This window comes from Pleurodeles waltl, chromosome 10 (assembly GCF_031143425.1).
Source record: "Pleurodeles waltl isolate 20211129_DDA chromosome 10, aPleWal1.hap1.20221129, whole genome shotgun sequence".
Lineage (NCBI taxonomy): Eukaryota > Metazoa > Chordata > Amphibia > Caudata > Salamandridae > Pleurodeles > Pleurodeles waltl.
In genome coordinates this window covers 80,386,414-80,412,062 of record NC_090449.1, presented here as the reverse complement: position 1 = coordinate 80,412,062, position 25,649 = coordinate 80,386,414, and the positions used below count along the sequence as shown (strand labels likewise).

The following is a 25,649-nucleotide window of genomic DNA, read 5'->3' as shown; positions in this document are numbered from 1 at the left end:
CTGGGTCCAAACTGGAATGGCATGGGCAGCAAAAAAAACGATGGATTAAACCCAGATCTGTGACTGGGGGTGAATGTTTGACAATGTTCAGCATTCCGTCCATCACTTGTTGTTTTTGCATTTGTCATCAAATAACCAAGGCCAGGCCCTCATGACATACAAAATGAAGAGTACTGTGTTGGATGCCCAACAGTTATCAACAACATCTGTTTTCTTCAGCCAGTAATCTGAAAACATTTTAATAGCTCTAGACACCTGCACAATAGGGTATTCTACAAATACAGCTACCACAATAGACCATCTTCATTTGATTAATGTTGATTAAAGGGTTTTTGGACCACACATGCAGAAAAGTAGTATACAGACCCAAGGCACATGGCCTCATTGATGAAGTAGGTGAGTCCATCCTTTGGAGTTATCAAAAGATAAGCCCAGATAACAGATATAAGTTACTATTTTCAATACAAGCTCTTTGATGTGCATATTTTTGTTTAGTAGTTTTGGGGCGTATTATTAAGATAATATCTTTAAACTATTAGTGGATAAATCTAAATTGCCCATGTAGGAAACATAACAGTCAAATACATTCTTGACCCTATTTGCAGTTATAAACATAAGGACTGTAATGCCTCCATTACAGCATATAGATGTGTACTTATTTTCAACCCTAAGCGTACCCTTCTCTGATCCCTTGATGATGCCTCAAGTTGGTAAGTCTACAGAGCAAAAAGGAGCCAGAATACAACCCAGACAAGCTGCTCTCAACAAGGCAGAGCTATTTGAGGACTTACCACTGGCTCCATGCATTACCATAGCTAACAAACCACTACGCAGTCTTTAATGGAAATAAATAATTCTACAATCCAATCCCACAAAATCTTATATTGACCACAGATTTGGTCTGTTGACACAGTAAAAAGCTGAGCTGTTGTCTGTAAAGGCCAAAGGTAGTGATCCCTGTTCAGCATAGACATAGTTGCTGAGCAAAAGGCGTAAGTATAGACATTGTTCAAAAGCCCTATAGCCCTTCTAAATCTATTTTGAGATCCAGACAGGATCCTGTGTTATTCATCCTAAGTCTGTATTATTGAAAGTAAAATCCTCCCTTTCACTTTAACAACGAAACCTATCGGGAAAATAGATTGGTAAGAAGATGGATAATTCCTAGGACCTTTCTTAAAGACAGGAAAGATAATTGTGATTAAGAAATATGTATTGTTGCTTTTTAGACTGCATTAAAATCTTCGCTCAATATAGGAGACCGCAGTTCTGCATTTTCTCTATAGACATATGAAGGTATACCATCAAAGCTCCTTACCTGTTGTACTATCTTTAATAGCCTCAATTACCTTGCGGAGTGTAAAATACAGGTCAGAGTAACAGGAAGGAATCTGAGTGTCAACAATCTCAAAAACTTTATTTTGTAAAGACAAGTATATGAGTTACCAGGGTCCCACTAGTAACATGAGAGTACAATTTAGGGTGAGTTATGTGGGACAATAATGTGGTATGATTTACCACTTTCTAAAACACAGCCTTAGCCTTCCGATTACAGGCAGAAATCAGATCATCACTGTTCTATTTCTAACTTCTGCCGTAAGAATAGTAAGGACCTTTTCATAAGTGGCTCAACAAATCTTAACTAATTACAATCACAGGATATTTCAAAGCCGTATGGAATTTTTGATTGCTGTACACCAATTCTTATCAAACTATTTATCATCCATGTGAGGATAATATTTAATGCCAGAAAGAGTTAGGGTCTTGGAATTATACTTAGCAATTTGCCATGGATAGCAAACATATCTAGCAGATCAACTAAACACCTAACCACAAAAATAAAAGGGAGTCTAGCCTAGGTTTGAACAGTTCTCAGCACAGCCCTTGTACAATTTCCCTTCGATAATTGAGTAGACTATCTTAATTTGATTCTGAATATTGGCTAGTATGCTAATTGGATCGTGGTTGCTGAAAAGTGGATTTAACACTCTATGATTAGAAACTTCTCCAAAAACTGTGATGGGACAAAGAAATAATCAATAGTACTTGAGGATCTTTTTCATCCTTCATTACAATAATGAGTACCTAAGAAAAACTCCTGATTAATTTTAGGTAGACTCAAATATAATACCCACCAGGGACCACTCACCCTGATGTTTTAGAAAACTTCTCTGCAGGAAGAATATCTCTCAGAAAACCCCCAAGGCAAAATATTGTCTGTCCAAATGTGAATCACAAATCCAGAAAGCTAGGGTTCTGACTGCAGCAATAGTAGTAACTCACTTGCTTGTTAAGGATGCTATGAGACATGAGGGAACTTATATTGACCAAACCAAAATGACAGCTGCTATGCCAACCCTCTTTAGAGTAAAGAGGTTTCTTGGAACTGTAGGTCACTGTCAGGCAAAGTCACATTGGGTAAGATCTGTGAGCATGAAGCCGAAAACCAGGCTACACTGACACTTGATGTACACTGCCAGCCTCTCAGCCCACAAAATGCACTCAGCTGTGACAGGTTTAGTGCATGGTACTACTATATAGCCAGCAGTTACCCCTGCCTTTTAGTGTCTACAAATTCATTTTTGTAATGGGAGACTCCTTAGTAACATAGGCCACTTTTTGCTACAGCTGCTATTTCATTGTCATGGTGTGTGGCAGCATTTCATTGTCTACAAAGACAGTTGCAATCTCTGACATGAGCTTGTAAAATTAGTGCAACTAGTTTGCCCTTTGAACCTTTACATCACTGTAACCTGAAGCCTTTAAGTTCTATCATTTCTGCTGTCTGCAGTGTAAGATTTTGTGTTCTGTGTAAAATTTTATTTTGCAGCTATGACTTTTCCAAGTACATTCTGTGTTATAAAATATGACTGAAATTCCACTTGAAAGAGAAGAAAAATGAAAAGTGGACTGTAATAATAGTGAAGGGAAAGGTGTATTTAAAGTTCACCAATTGATAAGCCACATTACTTTTTAAAACTGTCTGTTATAGCCATAGTGCTTATTCATCTCACTATCAGGTGAATTGGAGTGGAAAATGCAATTTTTAATTGCTTTCTTGGAGAGTGTGAGTTACAACATTCCTGGTAAGGGTGATGCATCGTTGGCATGTAATGAAAGATTTGTAATATTTATGAGTGCCATACAACATCTTATGGCTTGTAAGCTAATTTAAGTAAAACATATATATGCTGTAAAATGCACTAATGCTCTCATTTTTACAAGATGTTCTAAGGCTAGGAGAACTGCTCAAATCCTGTGATAAAATTCATCCTGATCACTCTGCTCACTTCCTAAGAGCAATTTGTGGCAAATAATTTTAGCGCCCCACTTACAACTTTTATCAACCATCAGTGTTTACAGCAACCTTTATGTCCTACCACTTCGAAAGAGAATGTTCATACGCAGCCACTGACAATGATGTCTTTGAGTTGTACTTCACCAGATCTGGGACAAAAATCTGCCTTCACAACTGTTACATATGCTGACTTTGTGATTATTTCTCAACTAAAAATTAAATTGTGAATTACCAAGTAAACACATGGAACTGTTATTTGATTGAAATTGATAATACACCTCAGACGAGTAGCTCTAGAGATTACAGGAAGAAGGCTTCCTGACAGTACTGTGGGCTTAAAGTAAAACTCAAAGCGTTGCAAGCTTAAAAAAAGTCCAGCTCAGAGATACATTTTACTACACTTGATCTTAGCCAAAAGGCCAAGTATTTCCTGTCAGCACTGGTACAGACAAGGAGAAAAAAGTGAGGTTTTAATTTTTGTTAACTTCTTGCAGTTATTATGAATCTGAAAGTTAATCACAGACAAGAGACCGTAAGAGGTGAGGTGCCAGGGGAAAGGTTATGTGCATGCCTTCCTTCTAACAGCCCTACTTCAGACACCTCCAGCTGGCCCTTAGATATTACCAGTCCCCCCTTAGAGAAGGACCAAACTGGAACACAAACTCAGCTCTGGGAAAAATGTCCAAACCAATCCCACTGCAGGAGCAGACAGCTAGAATGAGGCATGGAGGATTCAGATGTATTTAGATCCTGCTCGGAAAGCAGCCCCTGTGCCTCCAGCCCACCATGAAAATTCTAGGGTGTCACAATGGCCAGTCAGTCCTACCTCTGAGAGAGGTTTAAAACCCCCAACTGGATCTCAGTCAGCTCCGCATGGCCCCCACAAACCAATACCTCACCTTTATAGGTCACAAGCTGTCTTTTGGACAGACCAGCTGGTCCTTGAACATCCCAAGGCACTTACGCCGAGATTCTTCGGTGATCCCTCAGCGATGCCCTACATCCTGCCATCAAACAGCCATAGCTAACTCTCAAACACCTCTAGCTCATTCTCTCACTTTCTAGACCAGCTCTTAGAGTTCTGTGTGCAGTGAGAGACCTTAAAGAGATTTGGTCATTGGTTACCGCTACCAGCCCTGAGTCCACATTTAAAAACCACCAGCTAAGTACTAGACACCACTAGATGTCTTTCAAAAGGAATCAGAATACATTCAGACATTGCCAGCAGAACTTCAGAACCTCCCTCTCTTCCCTGTTGGAATCCTGACAAACCAATTGATCAGTGCATTGCCACAGCAACCTGCTGCCCTCCTTCAACTATCCCATATTGTCCTTAGACAGTAACAGCAGCACTCAGCATGCCTTCATATGCCCTACCTGATCCTGTGATATCACTCAGAGACTGTTGACTTGCCTTTCGACAACCACAGTTGGCCCTCATCAGCCTTCTCCACATCACCAGAGACTCTAAATTTGCCTTTAAATACCCACAGCTGTTACACTTGGTGTGCCCACAAAACCCTCCTGCATTCCCTCTGATAAAGGCTTGTCCATCCTCTGAGATCCTCAGCCTATCCACAGCCACCTAAAACTGATCATTACCCTCCCGTAGCTGGCCCTTGGAGATTCTTAGTTAGCCTCACACAAATGTAGCATGCCCTCAAAGATCCTCAGAATGTCTCAGAGACCATGTATTGCCCTTAAGACACCTCTGTCAACTGTCAGCAATCCTCAGCTCACCTTCAGACACAACTAACTGGCCCTTGGGGGTCATTCAGCCACCTTTCAAATCACCACATCTAATCCATAGACCCTCTAAGTCTCACCTCAAAAAGTGTCAGAGAGCCCTGTTTACCCTTGGTCACCTTCAAACAGCACTCAGAGAGTGTTACATCTCTCTTGGTGGAAGAGTGGTATATCATCCTCAGTGACCCAAATCTTGCTATCACACATCTCTATCTGTTTATCCCAGATAGCTGTCAGATACCCATGAGACGGGCTCAGACATCACCAGCAAGCCTTCAGATACCCTCAGCCCTGCCGGAGAAATCTTCAGTTTGTCTTTGCAACACCCCCACTACACCATCAAACTGCCTTCACCGGCATTCAAGAATGTTCAACATGCCCTCAGAAACTTTAACACTTGGACAGCCTCAAACACTCTTATTTGGTCAATAGATACTTCAGCCAGCATTCAACCCACCTTAAGAAAGCTCCAGCTGCTTATTAAATCCTACCATATATCCTTAAGAGGCATTCATCCTGCCTCAGATTCTCGACAGGCGTTCAGAAACTCTCAGCCTGCCATTAAGCAACCTCACTCTTCCCTAAGACACTCCCAGGCCACTATCAGACAGTGCTGACTGACCCTCAGAGATCTCAGGGAGGTTGTCCCAATAAACATACCTGTTTGACCCCCTCAGCCTGTCTTTAGATATTACAATCCAGAATTTAAATGACCTAGCTTCGCTCTCAGAGACTTTTGCTGTGCCTCAGACAATTCTAGCATGCCCTTGGAATCCATGAGTGTGCTCTCAAAGACACATAGGGGGTCATTCTGACCCCGGCGGTCTAAGACCGCCGGGGCCAGGGTCGGCGGGAGCACCGCCGACAGGCCGGCGGTGCCCCGCAGGGCATTCTGACCGCGGCGGTTCGCCCGCGGTCAGAAGAGGCAAACCGGCGCCCTTAGAATCCCCCATGGCGGCGCAGCTTGGGGGGGATTCTGACACCCCCTACCGCCATCCTGTTCCTGGCATGGGCACGGCAGGGGCCCCCGTAAGAGGGCCCCGCAAAGTATTTCAGTGTCTGCTAAGCAGACACTGAAATACGCGACGGGTGCAACTGCACCCGTCGCACCCCTGCAACTCCGCCGGCTCAATTCTGAGCCGGCGTCCTCGTTGCAGGGGCATTTCCTCTGGGCCGGCGGGCGCTCTTTTGGAGAGCGCCCGCCGGCCCAGAGGAAATGTCTGAATGGCCGCCGCGGTCATTTGACCGCGGTGCGGTCATTCAGCGGCGGTACCTTGGCGGACGGCCTCCGCCGTCCGCCAGGGTCAAAATCAGGCCCATAGACTGCTTAAATGGGCATAAATGCTCTCAGTGAGTCCTCTCCTCTGAGCCCATTAGCATATACTGAGAATACCTCAGGCATGCTCACAAAAGATCTAGTCAATTTTTTGTAACCGCTAGCTGATTTTAACACTCCACCAGCCCGCTCTTTGAAACCTTGAGTATTCCACCTGGAAACCTCTTATAGGTCCTCAAAAGACCCTGGTTTCAAGCTCAGAGACCCTCAATCTGACTTCAGAGGTCACCTGCAGATACTGCCCTTCTGGATTATAGACACACCCATTTTGTCCTTGGACATCAAGTCAGCGACGCCCAGAGATCCGTAACCAGGACAAAAATCTTCCCCTGGACTTCAGTGATGGGGGGCAGTTCGAACCACCATCCACCCCTGAACTTGTGCTAGCTGTTCCTCTGAGCGCATCTGGTGTAGTTAAATCAATATATCGAGGCTTTCCTGTTTTCACTTTTTATTTTTTGTCAATTTAAGAGGTGTTTCCTCAGTGTTCATCAGTGCTGCTGTTGTTGCATGGAGATTCATAGCTGCTGCATGACCTCATGTCAGCTGTCGCACTTTAAGTCAATTCTACTTTTTAACCAACATCATATGGTATTCTGGGACTTGAACCTTGCTGTTAACTATGTATGTATGAGGCAAAAACCCAGAAGCAAAGTGCAGTTCCCTAAAATGCTAAGATTAGCTGGCTGTGTAAATGAGACAATGCAATACATTGCATCTATGAATCTTTTTTGCTGCTTTGTTTGCTTTGTTATGTGGAAAGTCTTGTGTCACGTTTCATAGGTGCCTGTCACTACAGGTTGCATTGAATGTTAAAGCCTGTGTAAGGAGATTGACCTGCTAATCAGTATCAACTTGTGAGTAAAGGGGCCAGATGCATCAAAGGGTTTTACCTATTCTGTGCTTATGAGAAAACGTGATAATACATATTGACCAAAATGGCTTTAAGCCAGCCATTTCACCAGACAGTGACTCAATTAAGCACAGGCAAAATATCAAAAATCATTTTAATACTCCTAGATTCTCTGCAATGTATAAAACAATTTTACTAAACTAGGAAACATGGGAAGAAACAAATGGAAAAAAGAATGAACATTTCAGTGATATCCCTAAACACCAAAATACAAGCAGACTAATCTTATGCCAGTCCTTCTTGCTGCTTCTTTGAATAACAAGTTACATTGTGTTGGCATGCACAGGAGGAAATATAAAATGACACAATCTGTCTCACTTTATTTTATTTGAATTGCTGTTTAATTTTTTTATCAGTGTTATATGTTCTGCTCTGATACAGAGGCACATTCCCTTTTTTGTGGGGTTTTATCAATTATTATAGATTTAAACCTAAAAAATGCTCTCCTAAGCATAACCTTGAGATCAGAACAGAGACCAGATGCATGCTGCAACCCAGCCTGCCCTTGACTTGGTATATTATACAAACAATAGTGGCTGTGCTCAAAGGTTCGCACTTCCCTCAGTCCCAAGATTAGTCAAATGCTGTGCTAAAATGTCACGAGGGTGCTAAGCGGTACCACACCCAACCACTTCAGGTGCATAAATATTGGTTGAAGAACAACCCAATTTCATAACAAAGATGTACCACGGCACACCAAAAAGGTCCATAAGGTAAGTCCTTTGTATAGTTGTACAGAAACGTATGGCACTGCAATATGGGTCATCAAGAAGGTTTTAATTTGTTCGCTTTCGTATATCTCCGATATAGACCACAGCTACTCCGTATGATAAATTACTCCTTCAAATGAGAATACAGCCGACACATGTTTCGTCAATAAGACTTTCTCAAGGCTGTAACAAAAATGCATACAAAGAAAATATATATATTAATGCCCTTGACTTGGTGACTGATTATGTCCATTTTCAGTTCCATCCACTAATATGTTTTCCATAAATATATACATATATATTTGTTTATACATGCTCACCCTTATGTCTGATTATCCTTCATGGAATTTTAATGGACGTATTTTCGTTTTCTTTTTTGGTTATTTTTAAAATGTATGTTTGATGGCATATACACATTATTTTTTCTTTCCGTGATGGTTTTATAATATGAAAAGTGAAAAGAAATTCAAATGCATTGTACAACTAAATGCAGCAAGTTACCTATGTTTTCAAAGGTTTACATGTCCTCTATCATTATCTTTACAGAGTCGGGTTCCTGAATGACAGATCCAACCAATTTACTCCAGCCCTTCAAAATTCAATCTTTCAGTATTTGCTTAAGTATCACAAAGGTAAAACATCTTTTTGGGATAGTACAAACTAGATTATAAAATCATTATATTTCTCTTACCTTCTGCATTCTGTTAATTAAACATCCTTAAATTGGCTTGCTATTCAAGCCCCTTATAAATTTAGAAACTTAGGATGAAAAGAACTCTTTACAAAATACAGATGACAGCATGTAGACCAAAAATAACAGTTAGAGGGAAATTGGGATCTGGGAGCTCCAGGATAGGAAAGATCGCACTGCATGATTTCTGCTTCTAATTATTCTAAAAGCTATTGTAAGAGTGCATTGAAAGAGAAATTTAAATCACATGAACATTTCTTGGTGCTGGTAGGTATTTATGTAAATATGTATGCCTGTAGGCATGTATGTGGGTTTTTGAAGAGTGTGATCCCAGCCAAGGAGAGTTGTGCACTGCGCGGAGCCAGAGGGCAAGAGTAGGATAAAATATAATTTACAAAGTATGGAGACTGGACTATTAGTCAGTGAAGAATGTGTGGATTTTTAATGTGTTGAAGTGTCGATTTTGTTGCAGAGGTAGGTTTTCAACTCTTTGCTGAAAAGTAGGTGAGGTAGGGAAGTTCTGATGGTTACGAGGACGCTGTCCCAGATCCTAGGTTTGTAGATAGGAAGGCTTGTTTTCTGCTTTGTTCCATTTTTACAAATGTTTTTCTACGGTATGAATGCTTCAAGGCTATTAGTGTGTCATGATCAACTCGAGATGGCTAGTTTGTCTTCCAAATAGGCAGGTGTGTCGTTCTTGATGACCTTGTAGATTTAGAAGAAGCTGGTCTTTAGGGTGCTCCAGGAAAGGGAAGGGAGCCAGAGGGGTTCTGTCAGATAATGTGTGATATAGTTGAATTTCTTCAGGCTTTTGAGGAAGCATGTTGCTGCATGTAAAATATTTTTCAGAAGGGCAACTGTAGTGTCTTAAGAGTAATGGAGCCACGTGGAGTCTCGATTCAGTTGAGAGAGTACAAGAGTTTGAACAGCAGTTCCAAACTTTCTTTTATAAAGAAATGTTTTCAATTTTTCAAAAGGGAGAGCTGTAACCATGTCTTTTTGGTATTATTGTCAAAGTGCTCTTGAGGGACGGATTATTGTAGAGGCTGAATCCAGATGACTTGGCATTGTTTGAAAGTTATGAATTGAAGCCATCTAGGCTCAAGTTGCTGAGACAGGTTTGGGCTGGTTGTTATTTGGTGATGGTGATTAGGCAGAAGTAATTCTTGGTGGAGTTGAGTTTCAAGTCGTTGCTAGACATACACAGTTAAATGAGATTGAGGAAGTAATTGAGTCAATGGATGTCTAGAGCTGGGGAGGCTTTGCTGTAGTGTGTCTTTGGTGTATTGGTGAATTCTGATGTTGCTGTTACAGAACAGAGTTTCAAAGGTAGACATTGAAGATGGTGTGAACAGGATGTAGACCTCGAGTACTCTTCAGGTGACAAAGTGCTTTTAGAATCTTGAGATGCCACTCTGGATAAGCCGGTGTTGCCTAATAGGTAGAAGGAGCACTAGTGGAGGACATTGCTGGTGAATTCCATAAAAGATGAGGGTCAACAATGTCAAAGTCAAGTAAGAGGTCCCAAAAAATCATGAGGCAGGGATGGTCTATATCAGGTTAGGAAAGCATCATCTGCTTTTGAATGTTGGCTGTTTAAGTGCTGGAGCAAGATCTTAACCCTGGTTTATAGTCATGAAGGAGATTGGTGCTGATGTTTTTCTAGATGTAGAGTGCAGCCTGCATTTTCAATGATCTTGCTGATAAAGTGTTAATGAGTAATGCGGCAATAGTTTGCAAAGTAATCGGGCCTGATGTGGATTTCATTAAAAGTTGGATGGTTTGCCCAGTTGTGACGGCTTATGCGTGGATGCTTTGGATGAGGGAAGCACTGATGATGATGGGTAGCGGTTAGATAGCTTCTCTAGTGAGGGTTTTGATGAACCATTGGTCATCATCTTTCTAGAAAGTGGCTTGGAGAGAGTTCAGGATTCTGGTGAGGTCTGTCAGTGAGAGGTGTTTGAAATATGGATATTGATAGATGTTGTACAATAGGAGGGATGTAGTCTTGGTCTTGAATGTCTTTCATAGGAAGTTGTTCATATTGTGGAATCAGTGGGCCTGGAAGGGGGTTGATGCACACGTTGATTATCCTGCAGAGTTGTCTACATCTGTGAGATGCTTTATTGATTGTGTAGGTGACTGTATGCTTTTATTTGCATTTCCCTCCCTTTGGTCGGAGGATGTATTTGTTGCTGCACATGGTTTTGGTTAACACTTTTGTTTTTTAGAGTGGCATGAATGTTTACGTGGTTTATCAGAATGTGTTGGGACAAGAGTTAAGCTGATATTGTAGGTTGGTAATGGAGACTTTCATGTATGAGTGGAAGGTTTGTTGCTCTTGCTTTGGTTGACGTAAGTGTATAGGTTGGGTGTGGAGTAAAGAGACTGTGGTCATAAAACGGTTCATACAGTCCAAGCCTATGGGTGGTTTACAGTGGATAGTTGGTGAACTTGAGATAATAAGTTGAAGGGGAATTTTGTGTGAGTCAGTTGAGTGAAGTAAACTAGCTGCTCTCGTTTGAGGAATTAAGACTGTGGCACAATAGTGATGACTGTGTAAATATCTGAAATTAAAAAGTGTTCGTGTTTCATTGTACAGATGTATTCTATATGTAAATTAATCCTGTAATGCAAGCTTTTTCTGAACCTCTGAACATTATTGAGTGCATTACAGCCCTATGAAAAAATAATACATTACTCCTAGATACATTTTATTTACCTTGATCCAGGGATTGAAAATTTGGTGATTGAAAGGCAATAATTATAAACACACTTAATAACTTGTTGCTTCTTGAAGCTTGCTAATCTATACATTCAACTGTGCAGCTCTATTATACTCTACATTGGCTCTTTCAATGGGGACTCACACACACACACATATATATATATATATATATATATATATATATATATATATATAGGTGCCGATTACTTGATGCAGAATAGCACATACGTTTTCAGGTAGCAAAAATATGTGTAAAGTCTGGGAGAAGATATTCTCTACATTGAATCTTATTTGTAACTAAGTAGAGGCACTTATCCAATTTTTGAGGGGATCTAGATGTGGAAATAATCTTGATTGAAATTATTGCTCGCTACTGCAATGGTTGTTGCTCCACTAGGCTTGCACAGGCATGGAAAGAATGGGATCCTCCTTCATTCGTCCAATGGTGGCAGAAGTTAATTTCATGCTTTTCTTCTGAGCATGCCATTCCAATTAAATCTAAGTTGGCCTTGGTGAATTGCACATGGAGTAAGGTGATATGGATGGTGAGATGATCAGTCCAGAGCAGGAACAAGGGCTATTTATCCTGGATGGTTGGGGAGACTGAGCTGAGCCGGTGTAAGATATAGCCAATAGTTGATCTTTGAAAAGCTGACCTACACCTGCAAATATGTACACTCAAGGGGTGTTTTATCGCCTGTGACTCTTTTAACATGTGAGTCTATATTAAGGAATGTTTTCCTACATCTTGATGATTGATTTGTATATTCATCTACATCCTAGTGTGACACAAAGTTAGCCTTGAAGAAGTTCCTCAGGAAAATGAACAACATGTTTTTGTTGGTAGCTGATTTTTATTTGATGGAATAATGAAAAAGGAAGTTTATGGAACTTATTGAGGATTTATTTGTTTGTGTCTGTGGCTGATTGACTGAGTGCACGCCGATTTAGAATTAACTATATTTTCTGTATTAATGGCAGAAACATCCTTTACAGTGAGGTACTGGTTTGAAGTGCATCTGAGCCTTATATAGGGGACTCACTAGGGACTGCTGTTCTCACTTGGCCATAGTTATTGTTGTAAATTGTTAGTTTGCAATTTAGTTGGCATTGGCGTGCTGGGCATTGAGTAAGGTGCTGGCAAAGGAGAGATGGTCGGAGTGGATGTTTTGTGAGATTGAGATGCCCAGGTCAAATATGTAGGCATTGGGGCTTTTTTTATATTTGCACTTGAGTTGCTGGTGAAATTGAAGTTTCCAAAGATCACGGTGTTCGGATGTCAGGTGGGGAGAGCTGAAATTTAATCTGAAAAGTCCTTGTTCTGTCCCAGGTGCCTGTAGCTGTAACTGAGTTGCAGAGAGTAGAAAGTGCCAGGTGGGAGATCCATGTATTTGAGTGCTGCTTGTTCCTTGTCTGCTATTAAAACAATAAGATGTCCAGCTTCACCTCCTGTAGATGTGATTTTAGTGCCCTTTTGGGTTTGCTTAATAAGTACACATAGTAAAGGACTGGGATGAGGAAGGGAAACTGGTATGATTACTCAGTGGCAATCTTCAATACACAGAGTACTCACAATAGTGGCGAGCTTTGTGGATCTTTATTCTTGATTGCTAAATTGCAGGATGAATTGTGGGAGGATATCCTGACTTGAAAAATTAAATATAAAAATACCTTAGTCTAGGAGTCATTGTCTGCTAGGGATGGGACTCCACAAAACTTAAAACTAGGATGAGGAAGATTAGGGCTCAGTGTAAGGAAGAATTCCAGAAAGTACTCAGGCCAAGTCCTGCAAGGTCATAGAGACTTTGGGTGATAACATGGATTTCTACTGTCTGTTTTTTGCGATGCGCACATTGAATGGTGTAGCCGGTCAGCACAAAGTCCCCTTTGATGTGTGAGGATGTGGGGTGAGCTTAGTTTGTGATGAAGAGTGCATCAGGGTTATGAAGTGTGATGAAGCGTTTGATCCCCCTAGCATGGCACCCTGCAGACTTTGCATTAATGGCCATGTGGTGGAGAGTGTGACATGTAGTATCAACTACTGGGATGTGGATGAGGTTAGATTTGCATACTGTGGGGTGTGGAGTAAGTGTTTTTGTTTTCTGTGTATGGATGTGGATATGCGATGTAAATAACATCCTGGAGAGTAGCCTGGCAGGAGCAGGATGCTATTACAGTAGGGGCCTAAACAGGTGACCCTGTCGTCTGTGTCAACCCTTTTGCTGTGAGGCCCAGGAGAGGGGATGCCCCAGATATCTGTCAGATGTTGGGGTAGAGGCTAACTCACGGTCCTTTAATACGTTCACAACACAGAAGCTACTGTGGCGTTTGCCAGGTAGGTACAGTACACTCAATAACAGGAAAATTAGTGAGTGAATAATCAGGTTTGTAAGTCCGTAATGAAAATCTGATGATTGTCTTGAGAGTGGAGGCACAGAGGAAGATGATTTCCCTAATGGGGGCCAAAAGTGAAAACGCCCATACACCACTCTGTTTTAAATGAAGATAGGTATCATCAAGAATGCACTTGAGAGTGAACAAAAGGCCAAAGTCAGAAGGTTATGCTTGGATGTACTGATTGGAATTGATAGGTCATTGTAGCCACAGTGGATGCGATTAAGAGCATGAAATTGTATCCATTAATTGATTGGGATTTAGCGAGGAGTGCTCAATTTTCAATTTTGTGGTTGACTCTCTGGGTTCAGTAAGGAGATGTGCGCAAAATTATATTTTCACTGGTAATGTGTTAGGAAGGTGACAACTATTGCAGTTTCTCAACAGTAAGAAACCTGTCATCATTATAAAACATTGTCTGCCAGCTTAATTTCCCAGAAAAAAATTGTTCTATTAAAAGGGATTTCTAAGTTCTGCTATTTAAAAAATGCACCATTTTGTCAATTTGGTGAAGCTTTTACAAAAAGAGTCGGAGGGAAGAAGAACTGATGCAGGGAAGAGTAGGACTCAGTGGAATGACGTTTTTGGTGCCCACAGTGGAGAGCCCTTGCACCTGCACTGAAAGGGGAACACTGCCAACTCGTAGGCCATTGAAATGCAATTGCATACCCATCAGCTACGTGTAGAAACAAAAAAACTGGAAGGACAATTTCCTGCTTTAAATAAAAGTAAGAACACACTTTAGATAGGAACTAGAAGAAAGATGTAGCGGGACCCTCAGGCAAAAGCAGAGGAAAGCCTAATTTCCCTTAATTTCCTAGCCAAAACGACAGCCACCAAAAATACCATCTTAGCAGTTAATATTTTTAGGGGAGCCTGTTGGAGAAGCTTGCATAGACTTAAGGACAACACGAAGATCCCAAGGGGGAACAGGTGAATAAAACCTAGGAAGTGAAACCTCAAATCTTTTTAAACAACGCTAAGCCAATTCCACCATGGAGCCCAGATCACTTGACAAGGACCGAACATCTGACATTGACATTGTCGAAAAGCATTTTACCAGCCTGATAGAAAATGATTCACAAAAAATCAAAGAAACAAAGTGGGTTACAAGATGAAGTCTGAAAGGATTCAGTTGAAGACCACTTGGCTCTGGAGACAAACTTAGACTGCCAAGGCACAACTTTTCAAACGCCAGACCATCACCCACAGATGGTGGAGGGACTAGAAGAACGATATACTGAAATTTCTAGACCACTTCAGAACCAGCAGGATCACAGAAGAACCCACCCATTTGATTTGAAGAGACATTCTCTGAAGCAGTAGAAACAGAAGCTCAGCAACTCTTGGTCGGGAAACCTCAAAAGACTGAATTATTCAGCCTGGTTTTCTGCTGTTAAAGACTTATTAAGGTCATATTACACAAAGTGCCCCAGGGCACAATGGGCTTTTGCACCCGCTTTGCGCTCCCAGGGCACTTTGGTATTTCAGAAGGGGCCGCAGGTGTTTGTGGGGTCCCCTTCTGTAATATGAACAGTGCTGGCACACATATAGGGCCAGTTGTATCATCAGGAGGCATTACCTTATGTGCAGGGAGGCGTGGCTCTATGCAAATGAGGAAATCTCTTTGCCTCAGCACCTGCACCACATCGTGAAGGTGGGCACAAAGGCAAAGAAGCTGTCAGGAGGGGCACTGACAGTACGCCACTAAAAGGTGACTCTCTGTCAGTGCATCCCCTGATGGCAGCCGTCTGGAGGGATATTGCCTTGCAGGTGGATGCGGTCACTTACTGCACCCACCTGCAAGGGAAACTCTCTCCCCTCAAGTGCAGGTGGTTTCCACCTGCACAGTGAAACACAGAGCAACTGCTTCAATGTTGCTCCATTTTTCACTTGAATGTGCTGCCCCCAGGGCAGCACAAGCTGAAGCTGCCCTGACACAATCACATTCCACATAATAGGGTGCACTATCCCTGTTTGCGCATGGTGCACCTGTTTGAAGGTGCAAAAAGAGATGTTATTATGGACAAATGTGAAAGGGGATGACAGGGAAAGTGAACATGGTTCATGAAGATGGGCATATGATAATGAGGAACTGAATTCCCAAATAGCAACCAGCATCGGAGATCGCACTATACAGAATATGTTACCCCCCACAATCATCAATGTAGATGGTAAGGATTCTTGCATGACGGTATATTGATTTAGATGGAATTCATTAATTGAACAGGATCCATTTAAAGAACTGTGGTTAGGCTTGAAGTTGAGCCCCAAGGTAGAAGTACATGGCATATGATAAAGATTCTGTGATTTGCATGGGTGGAAATGCAAGGGAGCCTTTGAAAAGGGGAATTGTTAAACACCCGCAAAGGGGGAATCACTGCTAGGATGGCATCCTCAGGACGATTTATGAAAAAGACTATATCCCTGGACAGTGCCTCCTACTTATTCTGTAATTTCAGGAGAGTTGACTCAGGAGGTGAACCATGGGTACCCCAACTGACAGTGGAATGTCTGAAGGTGTTCAACAAAAGTATAGAGTCAAATGGTTTCAAGTATTACATCATACTGAGAAAAATATAATTTCTGTAAGAAATAGGGGTAGGAAGCTGAAGGAGATGTGGAAGAAGGTAATTATTTAATTGAAAGCGCCATCTTGGATATTTCCAGTGGTGGTTTTGTTTAAGGCGTATGGGAAACTTATTGTGCAAAACGATTTGTAGTTTAAAGGAAGTGATATGGATTGATCAACATCCATTACCCAACATCTATGAACTAATTAACACTTTGGCTGAAGCCACAGTTCTTTCCACCCTGGAACTGGGCAGCACTTACCATCAGGTAGTACTCCTTAGAAACACAAATCACTTGACAGGGTTTTTCTACACCAGAATGTTAGGCCAGGTTTGGAGGATGCTGTTTGGATTGATAGGTGCTGCAGCTCTTTTCCAGCAGGTATACTGACCTGCTTCTTTAAAATCAATAATTCTGGAAAAAATGCCAGTGAACCCCTGCACCTTTTTCCTGACAATAATCTTCAAAGATAGGTGAGAAGTGTGTCTTCATTGAGATGAACTGCAACAACGAAATGATGGATAGAATGGTTAAATTAATTTCAGCCACTTTTTGAAAGGATTCCTCCCATCACCTTTTGTGTGTTAGATATGCAACCCTATGTGGCAGTGGTGTGCCCAGTCGTGAGTCCTGTGCTCACTGGAACCAAGCTACACCTGACTGATAAGCCCCAATCAGGGCAAAGCGGATCTTGGGTTGCTTGTGTTTAAATTCAGGGAGGACCTGGACCGGCAGTTCAGGCTGGACTGTCCTTATTGGCGCAGGGTCAAGCCTGGCTAGTTGGTTTGGTGGGCAAAAGAACGGTGGGTTGTTATGCTACCCTGAAAGATTTCCAGTGGTCAAACTTATTGCACCCATTTCTCCCCTCACCTTTTGTGTGCTTGATTTACTTAAGTGAAGACAATGAAGCAGGAGAAGACTTCAAGATAAGATTTCAAGAGTAAAGGAAGGTAGCATTCGGGGAGATGACCAGCAGGTTAGAGTGAAGCTGCATACTGTAGTGTCCTCTTACAAAGTGGACTGGTATGTTTAGATGCACAGGTTAGGAAATTGTTTATTATTTTGCCAGGGGGCCCCCTCAGCACAGTGCCTGACAGTTCCTGATGAAGTCTGTAGGGGGGTACTACATGGACTTTGGTTGGGGGAGGCTCAAGTTTTGTTACTGGGTATGGTGATGCATATGTGGCAGTGATTAATTTGAGCCGGTGGTTTCCGGTGGGGGGCACCAGCATTTATTTTTAAGGGCCAGCACTTATTTTTCTGCATCAGGCATTTACTGCGATCAAAAGACACATATGGGAAAGACGGAGGAAGACAAAGACGGAAAAGAGTCACAAAGGGAGAAAACTGAAAGCTGCAAGAGTGAGCAGCAGAGGGGGCAGGGAGTGGCTGTAAACAGATTATAGAGGCCCAAGAAGGCTTCAGGATTACACCGCCTTAGTATTCTGTGCTCGCACATTTAATTGAAGCAGCTGTGTGTTTCAAAGGAGAGCATTGGGCACCAGCACGTTTTTATTTACAAATTAATCACTGGTATGTTGGACAAACTTCTAAAAAGCTACTGGAGGAAAAAAAGTAAATGCATTTAAGAGGTCTTGTACTGAACATTCAGCCTCTTCTCTGGTAAGTTTCCAAGGCTTTCTACAGTATAACTTTAAAGTAAAACTTGAAGTTCCCAGTTTGATTTTGCATGAGAACACTCTAGTTGCCCACTTACCACATCATATTGAGAACCGCCTTGTGATTAGAACAACATCTTTTGCTGCCCCTGGGAGAGTAGTGCCCTGAAGTAAAATCAATTGCTCAAACAAGGCAACTAAAGAACTGTTCCACACAAATTCATGTTCTACCGTTCTACTGCTAGCACAATGTACTACCATGCTGTCTAATGTTTTAACTGTTTTAATGTTTCAACTGTAAATATGGACAATGATAAGCACTTCTTTTACGAAATGGTACACATTTAGCTGGTTTCACGTCTGATTTGTTTAGATAAAGGTCTATTTCCGAAGTAATTGGCATTAATTGGTTTCCATTTTTGCACCAGGCTCGAAGCTCATATGTGATAATGAAACCTCCTTCCAAGACTTCCTTAATAACTACTTCCTGATATTCTCCAATCAAATGACGGCTACAGACCTGGTGGCGTTGATTCCATCCGAAAACCAATCACAGGTGACAGAGTTTATCACAGTTCACGTGTTTCCTTCCCTACTCTTTTTATTTGCTTGTGAATCTAGTTGGGAACAGATGGATGTTTGGATTTACAAAGCTTGAAGATTCAGTATTATTTAGTACGTACTTCCGTCCTATGTGAAGGAATACCAATCCTGCTTTTATAGGTTAATTGTCCCTTGGCCAAAGCACTACAGACAATTGGCAGTGTGCGCAACTACTGATTAATATCTAAAAAAAACTATAAGGTCCCAAGCTAAGGATGCAACCACGCGTTGCACCATCCACTGCTCCTGCCAGTGCTGCGAAGTTCTATCACTATTTTTTGTGCATAATACACTACAAAACTGATGGGCGCTGCAGAAAATGGGAATACAATGTCACTCAGTAGTGAGGGGACTGTCAATAAAAGATGTCAGTAATTAGGTGCAGGTGGTGAGCATTGGCTAACATCTGCAAAAACTAGGAACTGTGTGCAACCCAACTAGCAATCTCACCAGAGAGGTCGGAAACTCAATGCCTGCTGAAAATGGACTGTCTCACCCTTTAAAAATTCTTTGGTGGGACAGTGCGAGGAGACTTCTACACAAGCTGCATGTGTTCTCTGGAGTCGGACACAACGTCCTTCAATGCATCCTCACGAGGACATCTGACCAGCACTGATACTGAAAGTTGCCTGTTACCGAATACCACTTGATCCAGCCAGAAATCCATTACCCTCAGGATACAAAATGTGCCCTTCTGTACAGATTGTTTCACTGGAGGTACATAAAAGTGACAGCTATTTTACTACACATATATGTACCGTTTGCATAAGTCAATATCAAGATTAAGGTGAGTCAGTAGTTGGCTAAGTTTGCCATGGGAATCATCGTCATGCCATGAATGAGTATGGCTAGAGGCAGGGCATATTTTAACAGCATAAAGGGTGCAAGACCAGAAATAATCTATTAGGTGACAACAAGGTAAAATAAGGACTACCAAGTACAATAATTCTGATCTATTTTAGGTGAATCTCTTCCTGAATCCTTTGGTTTCGTTTAAGTATACTAGAAGCTCCCTTTTAACATCCAAAGACGAAGGAATCCCCTTCCTGAACGAAGTCTTGATACACTGTGAGCTCTAATTATTGATCCCTATGAAATGTAGATGACACTTAGGGCTTAACTTTTGAGTCAAACATAAGGACAGCCCGCTTTAGGAATTTTTTAATGTAAGGAAATGGAGCCAGGACAGCCACAATTTCCCCCAACCTTCTAGCTGAAGTCACTAAGAACTAAGAAAACCACTTTAGCGGACCAATGCAGAGGCGCTGAATCCAGAGGTTCAAAAGAAGGCCTTTGCAGGCCTTTCTGAACTGTTTGTAAATCCCAGGGGAGGACCAGTGAAGGTGGACTGTGGGCCTGATTTAGATCTTGGCGTGGGGTAATACTCTGTCACAAACGTGTCATATTATAATCCCATTATATCCTATAGAGATTGTGACACGGCGGACGGGATGTCCGTCACATTTGTGAAGGAGTATTCCCTCTGCCGAGTTCTAAAACAGGCCCTTGGTGTTTTAAGTCTAAAACTTTTCAAGAATCTCTTAGCAAATGGAGAAATCTTGGAGAGAAATCTGAGAAAGACTCTGTGAACTCTCTAATGGCCGCCTACTGCAATGACAGTGTTGAGGGATACAATCCTTCACAAAATCTCTCTTCTAGGGACTCTCTCACCCTAAACAGCTCACAAGCAGAGGCCACCAAGCCAATCGTAACCCACCACTTCTCAAAATTACTCCAAGACCTTGAGAAAGTTTCCAGGATAGATGGCTTTCTGGACTACTGGATACAGAAGAACACTTTTTTCGAATATTCTAGACTCTCTAAATTTCTCTTTACAATTTCCAAGCCAAAACCTGCAAGACCTTGAGAGATAACTGAGGAAACCTGATTGGAAGGGGAGAACGTGGAAACCAAATAGTTTCCTTTTCCACTAGCTGCATCAGAGTTGGAAATTATGCCCACCTTGACCAAAAAGAAGCTATCTAGATGACTGATACTTCTGCTCCCAAATCTTCTAAAACACCATGGGGGGGAGGGGAACAGGTGGAAATGTGCATAGGAGTGCCTCCGGTCACTTCAGGGAAATGTCCTCCACTGCTCATCCCCGATATCCACTCACTCTGTACAGTAGTGGTTGGTTTGCGCATTGGCTGGGAAGGCAAAGAGATATGGCCATGGGTGCCCAAACTCCGCCAACAAATGATGGAATGCCTCTGTCCCCAATGTTTATTGTTGCTGAAATTTTTCTGCTGAGGCTGTTTGACTGATAATTGTCTTGGACCTGGAATATGCTTCGCTACCAGGGACTGCAGATGACGATTTATGTAACTCGTGGCCACCTGATTGACTGTTGTCAGTATAATTCGAGGAGCAATTGGACTCCACCAAGGAGCAATTGCCCTCACCTCCATCTCCCCGAGAGTTGCTCCACACTTACACTGCCTCCCATCTGTAGTGTCTGTAATTGGAGATGGAGGATTTAATGGCAAATCCTTGATCAGATTCCCCATCTCCAGCCACCATCCCAGAGTTTTTGTCTTAGTGCAAATGACACTAGGATCACTGTTTCAAAATTCTGCATTTCTTGTGAACAATGGACTAGATTGTGATGAAGAGGAGGTTTGAGAATGAAATGTGGTCAAGGAACCATAGCTGTTGTTGCCGCCATTACTTCTTGTACTTTCAAAAATGCTCCGGTGGGTGCTTGCTGACTTGATAGGAGATTAGTCAACACCCTCTGCAAGTAATTCTGATAGAGAGACGTGTGCCCTTAAAATGTATCGGACCGGGCTCCAATGAAGAGTTTCAATTGCTGTTACTTCATTCTCGACCTCTTTAGGTTTAAGAGGAAGTGAGAGAGGATGTTCCTTGTCTTGGGTTCAATGTAGGAGAATAAGCAACCTCCTTTTTGCTTTTGCAGATCTGGAGAAATGCCAGTGAGAGTGAGGCAGAACATGGGTATCTGGAGGGTTGGTGAAAGTGTATGTGACTGTTCAGGTATTCTCGTCTTGTGTTGCGTTGAGCTTTGAATGTGTGCGTGGGAAGTTTGGACTGCATGCACTTGTGAATGGGAAACCAGTGAAGCTTCCTGACGTGCTGCATGATGTGGGTGCATTTGTTTCTTGCAGCAGTTTCTGGATGGTCTTGAGTCTGTGTAGGAGTTGTTTTGAGATTCTGGCATGGAGAGTGCTGACGTGGTCCAGCCTGCTGGTGATGAGTGCTTTTTTGATGGTCGATCTGGTGCTCTGGGGCAAGTTTTTGAAGATCTTTTGCAGCATACGTAGGAGGTAGAAGCAGGGGGTGCTCACTGCAGTGACTTAAGCCGTCATGTTTAGCTTGTTGTCTAGGATGATCCCTAGATTTCTTGCGTGGTCGGTGGGTGTGGGTTTTGGTCCTAGCTCCGACAGCCACCAGGAAGAGTCAAATGGGGACTTTTTTTGCAGAAGACCAGTACTTTCAGCTTGTCAAAGTTGAGCTTCAGGCAGTTGCTTTGCATCCAGTCTGCTACTGTGGTCATGCAGTTGGTGAAGTTGGCTCTGGTGGTGGTTGTCTTTTCCATCAGGGAGAAGGTGAGTTGGGTGTCTTCGGCATAGCAAATGAAGGTTGTGTCTTGTGGTTGGATGAAGTTGGCAAGCAGTGTCATGTATTTGTTGAAAAGGGTGGGGCTGAGTGTCGATTCCAGTTAGACTCTGCATATCTGTTTCTTGGTCTCTGATGTGACTGGTGGCACCCTGACCCTTTGTTCTTCCTGTGAGGAAAGAACAGATCCATTTGAGAGCAGATCCTTGTATACCAATCTTGTAGAGTCTCCTGGTGAGAGTGTTATGGGAAACAGTGTTGAAGGCTGCGGAGAGGTCTAGCAGGATGAGGGCTGCTGTTTCTCCCCAGTCCTTGATAATGCAAATGTTGTTAGTGGCCACAATGAGTGCTGTTTCAGTGCTATTGTTCTTCCTGAATCCTGATTGAGTGTTGTCTAGAACATGGTGAACTTTCTGGTTTGTTGTCAGTTGGTTGTTGATGGCCTTCTAAATCACTTTAGATAGGGGAACAGGGAGATGTGTCAGACGTTGCTCAGTTGATTTGGGTCACCAGTGGGCTTCCTGAGGAGGGTGTTGATTTCTGCAAAGTTCCAATAATCCGGGAAGTGGGGGATGTGTTGGAGGTGTTGATGATGTGGGTCAGGTTGGTGCTGATTGGTGATGTTCCCAGGTTGTAGATGTGGTGGTGGCATGGGTCCAAATTAGGATATTTAGCTCTGACCAAAAAAAGCATTTGACCCATGAAGGGGAGACAATGAAAAAAGGATCTCTGATTTGCATCCAGTTTCCACATCTTCATCCATAACAACCTTCTGGCTGTAACAAATGCCCCTACTGCTGTTGTTAATGACCACAATGAATCAAATGTCATGTTCAATAAGAACTCCATTACGATTTCCATGTTCCCCAAGATTACTGTGGCCTTCCTGAAGACAACCAAACAGTGATTGAAGAACCTTCAACAAAGTCTGTGCAGCATAAACTGTGTTCAAAGCAAAACTATATGCTGCTTAGTATAAAAGGTGCTTTCCACCTCCTTGTTACAAGGATTTTACAAGAGGCCTCTTCTGATGCCCTAGAGGATGATGAAGCCATGCGAGACACAACTGAGTTGACTTTTGGAATCTGCGGAAAGTCAGTATCAAAATTCTACAGACAATACCTTTAGCCAAAACGGAAACTGGTTTTGTCAATGTCTTTCCATTCTTTAATCACCATATTCTTGAAGACACCATGAAATGGGAGAGAATTGACAGACTGCTCCATGCTGTGCACAGAAACATTCCACCGCCTCTTAGCTGAATTTTTACATCCCAGAAACACCCTTATATGCAACAGTAGAAAGTGTGTTCCCTGCACTTATTTGCCCTTTGTGCCAGAGTCCTTTTCATCCTCAATACAACAGTCCATTAGTTGTTTATGTTGCGGGGTCATTGAGGACTCAGGCCACAGCCTCTTGAATGAGACTGTAAGTCGTCCCAAGGGAGGATACCAGTATTCTACTCCACTTCCTCCTCCTCCTGCATATGATGTCTTCTTTGAAGACTCCATTCTCTCTTCAGTACTGTCACGCTAGTGCAGTAGCATCTAATATAAGGATTTCTATAGCAACGAAGGGGCATATTTACAAGAAAGTGGTGCATTGGTCCCACCGAACAACACCATGGTTGCGCCATATTTACAATACAGCGCACCATGGCGGCCCTTAGGACATTTGGGCCAACATTTTTCGCACTATTGTGGCGCCTTGCTGCACTCAAAAATGTTGACGCTAGTGCAGCAAAGCACAGAGAGGCCCATTGATTAAAATGGATGCGTCATTTTAACGTCTGCTCTGAGCAGGCATTAAAAATGACGGAAACAATGGTAAATTGAAATGTAAATTTCACTGTGCCATTTTTTCGGGCCTCCCTACGTCGGGACGCCCCCCTTGCATACATTATGCCAGGCGCAGGCATAATGTGGCTCAAGGGTTTACAAAGTGGTGCAATGCATGCATTGCACCACTTTGTAAATATGCCACGGGAGAAAGGCCTCCTTAACGCCACCTTAGCATAAAAAAATGACGCAAGGGTTGTGCAAGGTGGTGCTAGAGACTTGTAAATATACCCCCACGACTCTGCTGCTGTTGAAGCCAAATGTTGCCCAGCCCCCACCTCTTGTGCTCAAGTAGGAGAGCAGAACAAGAATGTGCAGCTCCCAGCACACGGGGGAGGAAGCCCGGCTGACCAATCCTCCCGCTAATGTCCCTGCACCCCAGCTCAGCTCATGGGTGCAGGAGTAATCAGTGGCACCTTTCACCATGTTCGTTAAAGCAAAACGCTTTCATCGTAGGTGACCATTTAATTCACGCATTGAATTATTTGTAATGGCCAACTTCAACATAGGCTTAAATAATACAATAAAAGTCTCATCTGGTCTGTGCTGTGCTCGGGAAGACAAAAAGCAACAAGCATTTACAATGCATCGGGTCTCGCGTTTACTCATGTTAGAGCTGATCGCGTTGTAAACTCCTAACCCGACTTTTCACCTATCGGGCAAAAGTGCATTTATGTACATAACCCGAAAAAGTGAAATCAAGTATGTAAAGCGCTCGACTTCTGCCAAGCGAGATCGGGCTCGTAAATTAGAGAAAAAAAATTCCACAAGCCCGATGGAAAACAGCGAGCCTCGCATGTTTTCTGTACTTGGTCGCTGCGCTCGAGGAGGGCTAGCCACCAGAAAAGGCATGACATAGGCGTGCCTTCGACTAATCAAAGCAAGAAGATTTTATTAGGGAAGCCCACCAACCAATAAAAAACACTGACGTGAAGTTGACAGGGCTCCGAGTCCTTTTCTAAATACAAAAGAGTCTCCCTGCTAAACGCATGCGCGAGCGCATGCAACACAGGCTCGACCCTAAAAAGCACGAAGGCAGGTCTTCGTATGGGGCGTGATGTCAGCTGGTATAGAGTCAATTAAAATACTCTCGTATCTATAGGTCGTTCGGGGAGGTAATGTCTGTGGCCAGGAGGATGGGCTTTGGGGTGATGTGCATTTCTATTAACCAACTCAGTGGACGTCAGAAGAATGCAGCCTGTGTCAGTCCTGTGGATTGAACTCGAAAATCCCACGTCTGCAGTTTACTGTTTTTAGTATGAAGTGTCCTCCTTCTGCGTCACATAACCCTAATCTGCACCCTTCTCCATCAGTAGTCAATTGCCAGCTAGGGGTGACACATTTGCTGGAAAAATTATTAACCATAGTGCTGGTGATGTTTCAGTATTCCACAGTGGTGGCAGGTGGAGTCTCAAGGAATGAGTTCGAAACTCCTAGGTGAAAATTCACGAAGGGTAGATATTAAGAATGTTTTGGACAGAATAAGGCAAAATGGCCAAATTTATTGCACATGCATCCAAAGAAACTGGCTGTCATGCAGAAAAGAATGGCCTGGTGTGAGGGGCTCTCTTAGGAATTAGTACAGAACCTAGTCCAAGATAAAAAAAAAAAGTAAAGAAT

At 42.6% G+C, this 25,649-nt stretch overlaps 1 protein-coding gene across 1 annotated transcript in view; it reads left to right on the top strand.

Annotated features, from left to right (window-relative positions):
* The window catches only part of LOC138262378 (uncharacterized), a 269,900-nt gene that overhangs the window by 60,949 nt on the left and 183,302 nt on the right, over positions 1-25,649 (top strand). The window contains exons 10-11 of the mRNA XM_069212276.1: positions 8,550-8,635; positions 18,438-18,565. Of these exons, the coding sequence (XP_069068377.1) occupies positions 8,550-8,635; positions 18,438-18,565 (214 nt within the window). The remainder of the gene's footprint in view (positions 1-8,549; positions 8,636-18,437; positions 18,566-25,649) is intronic.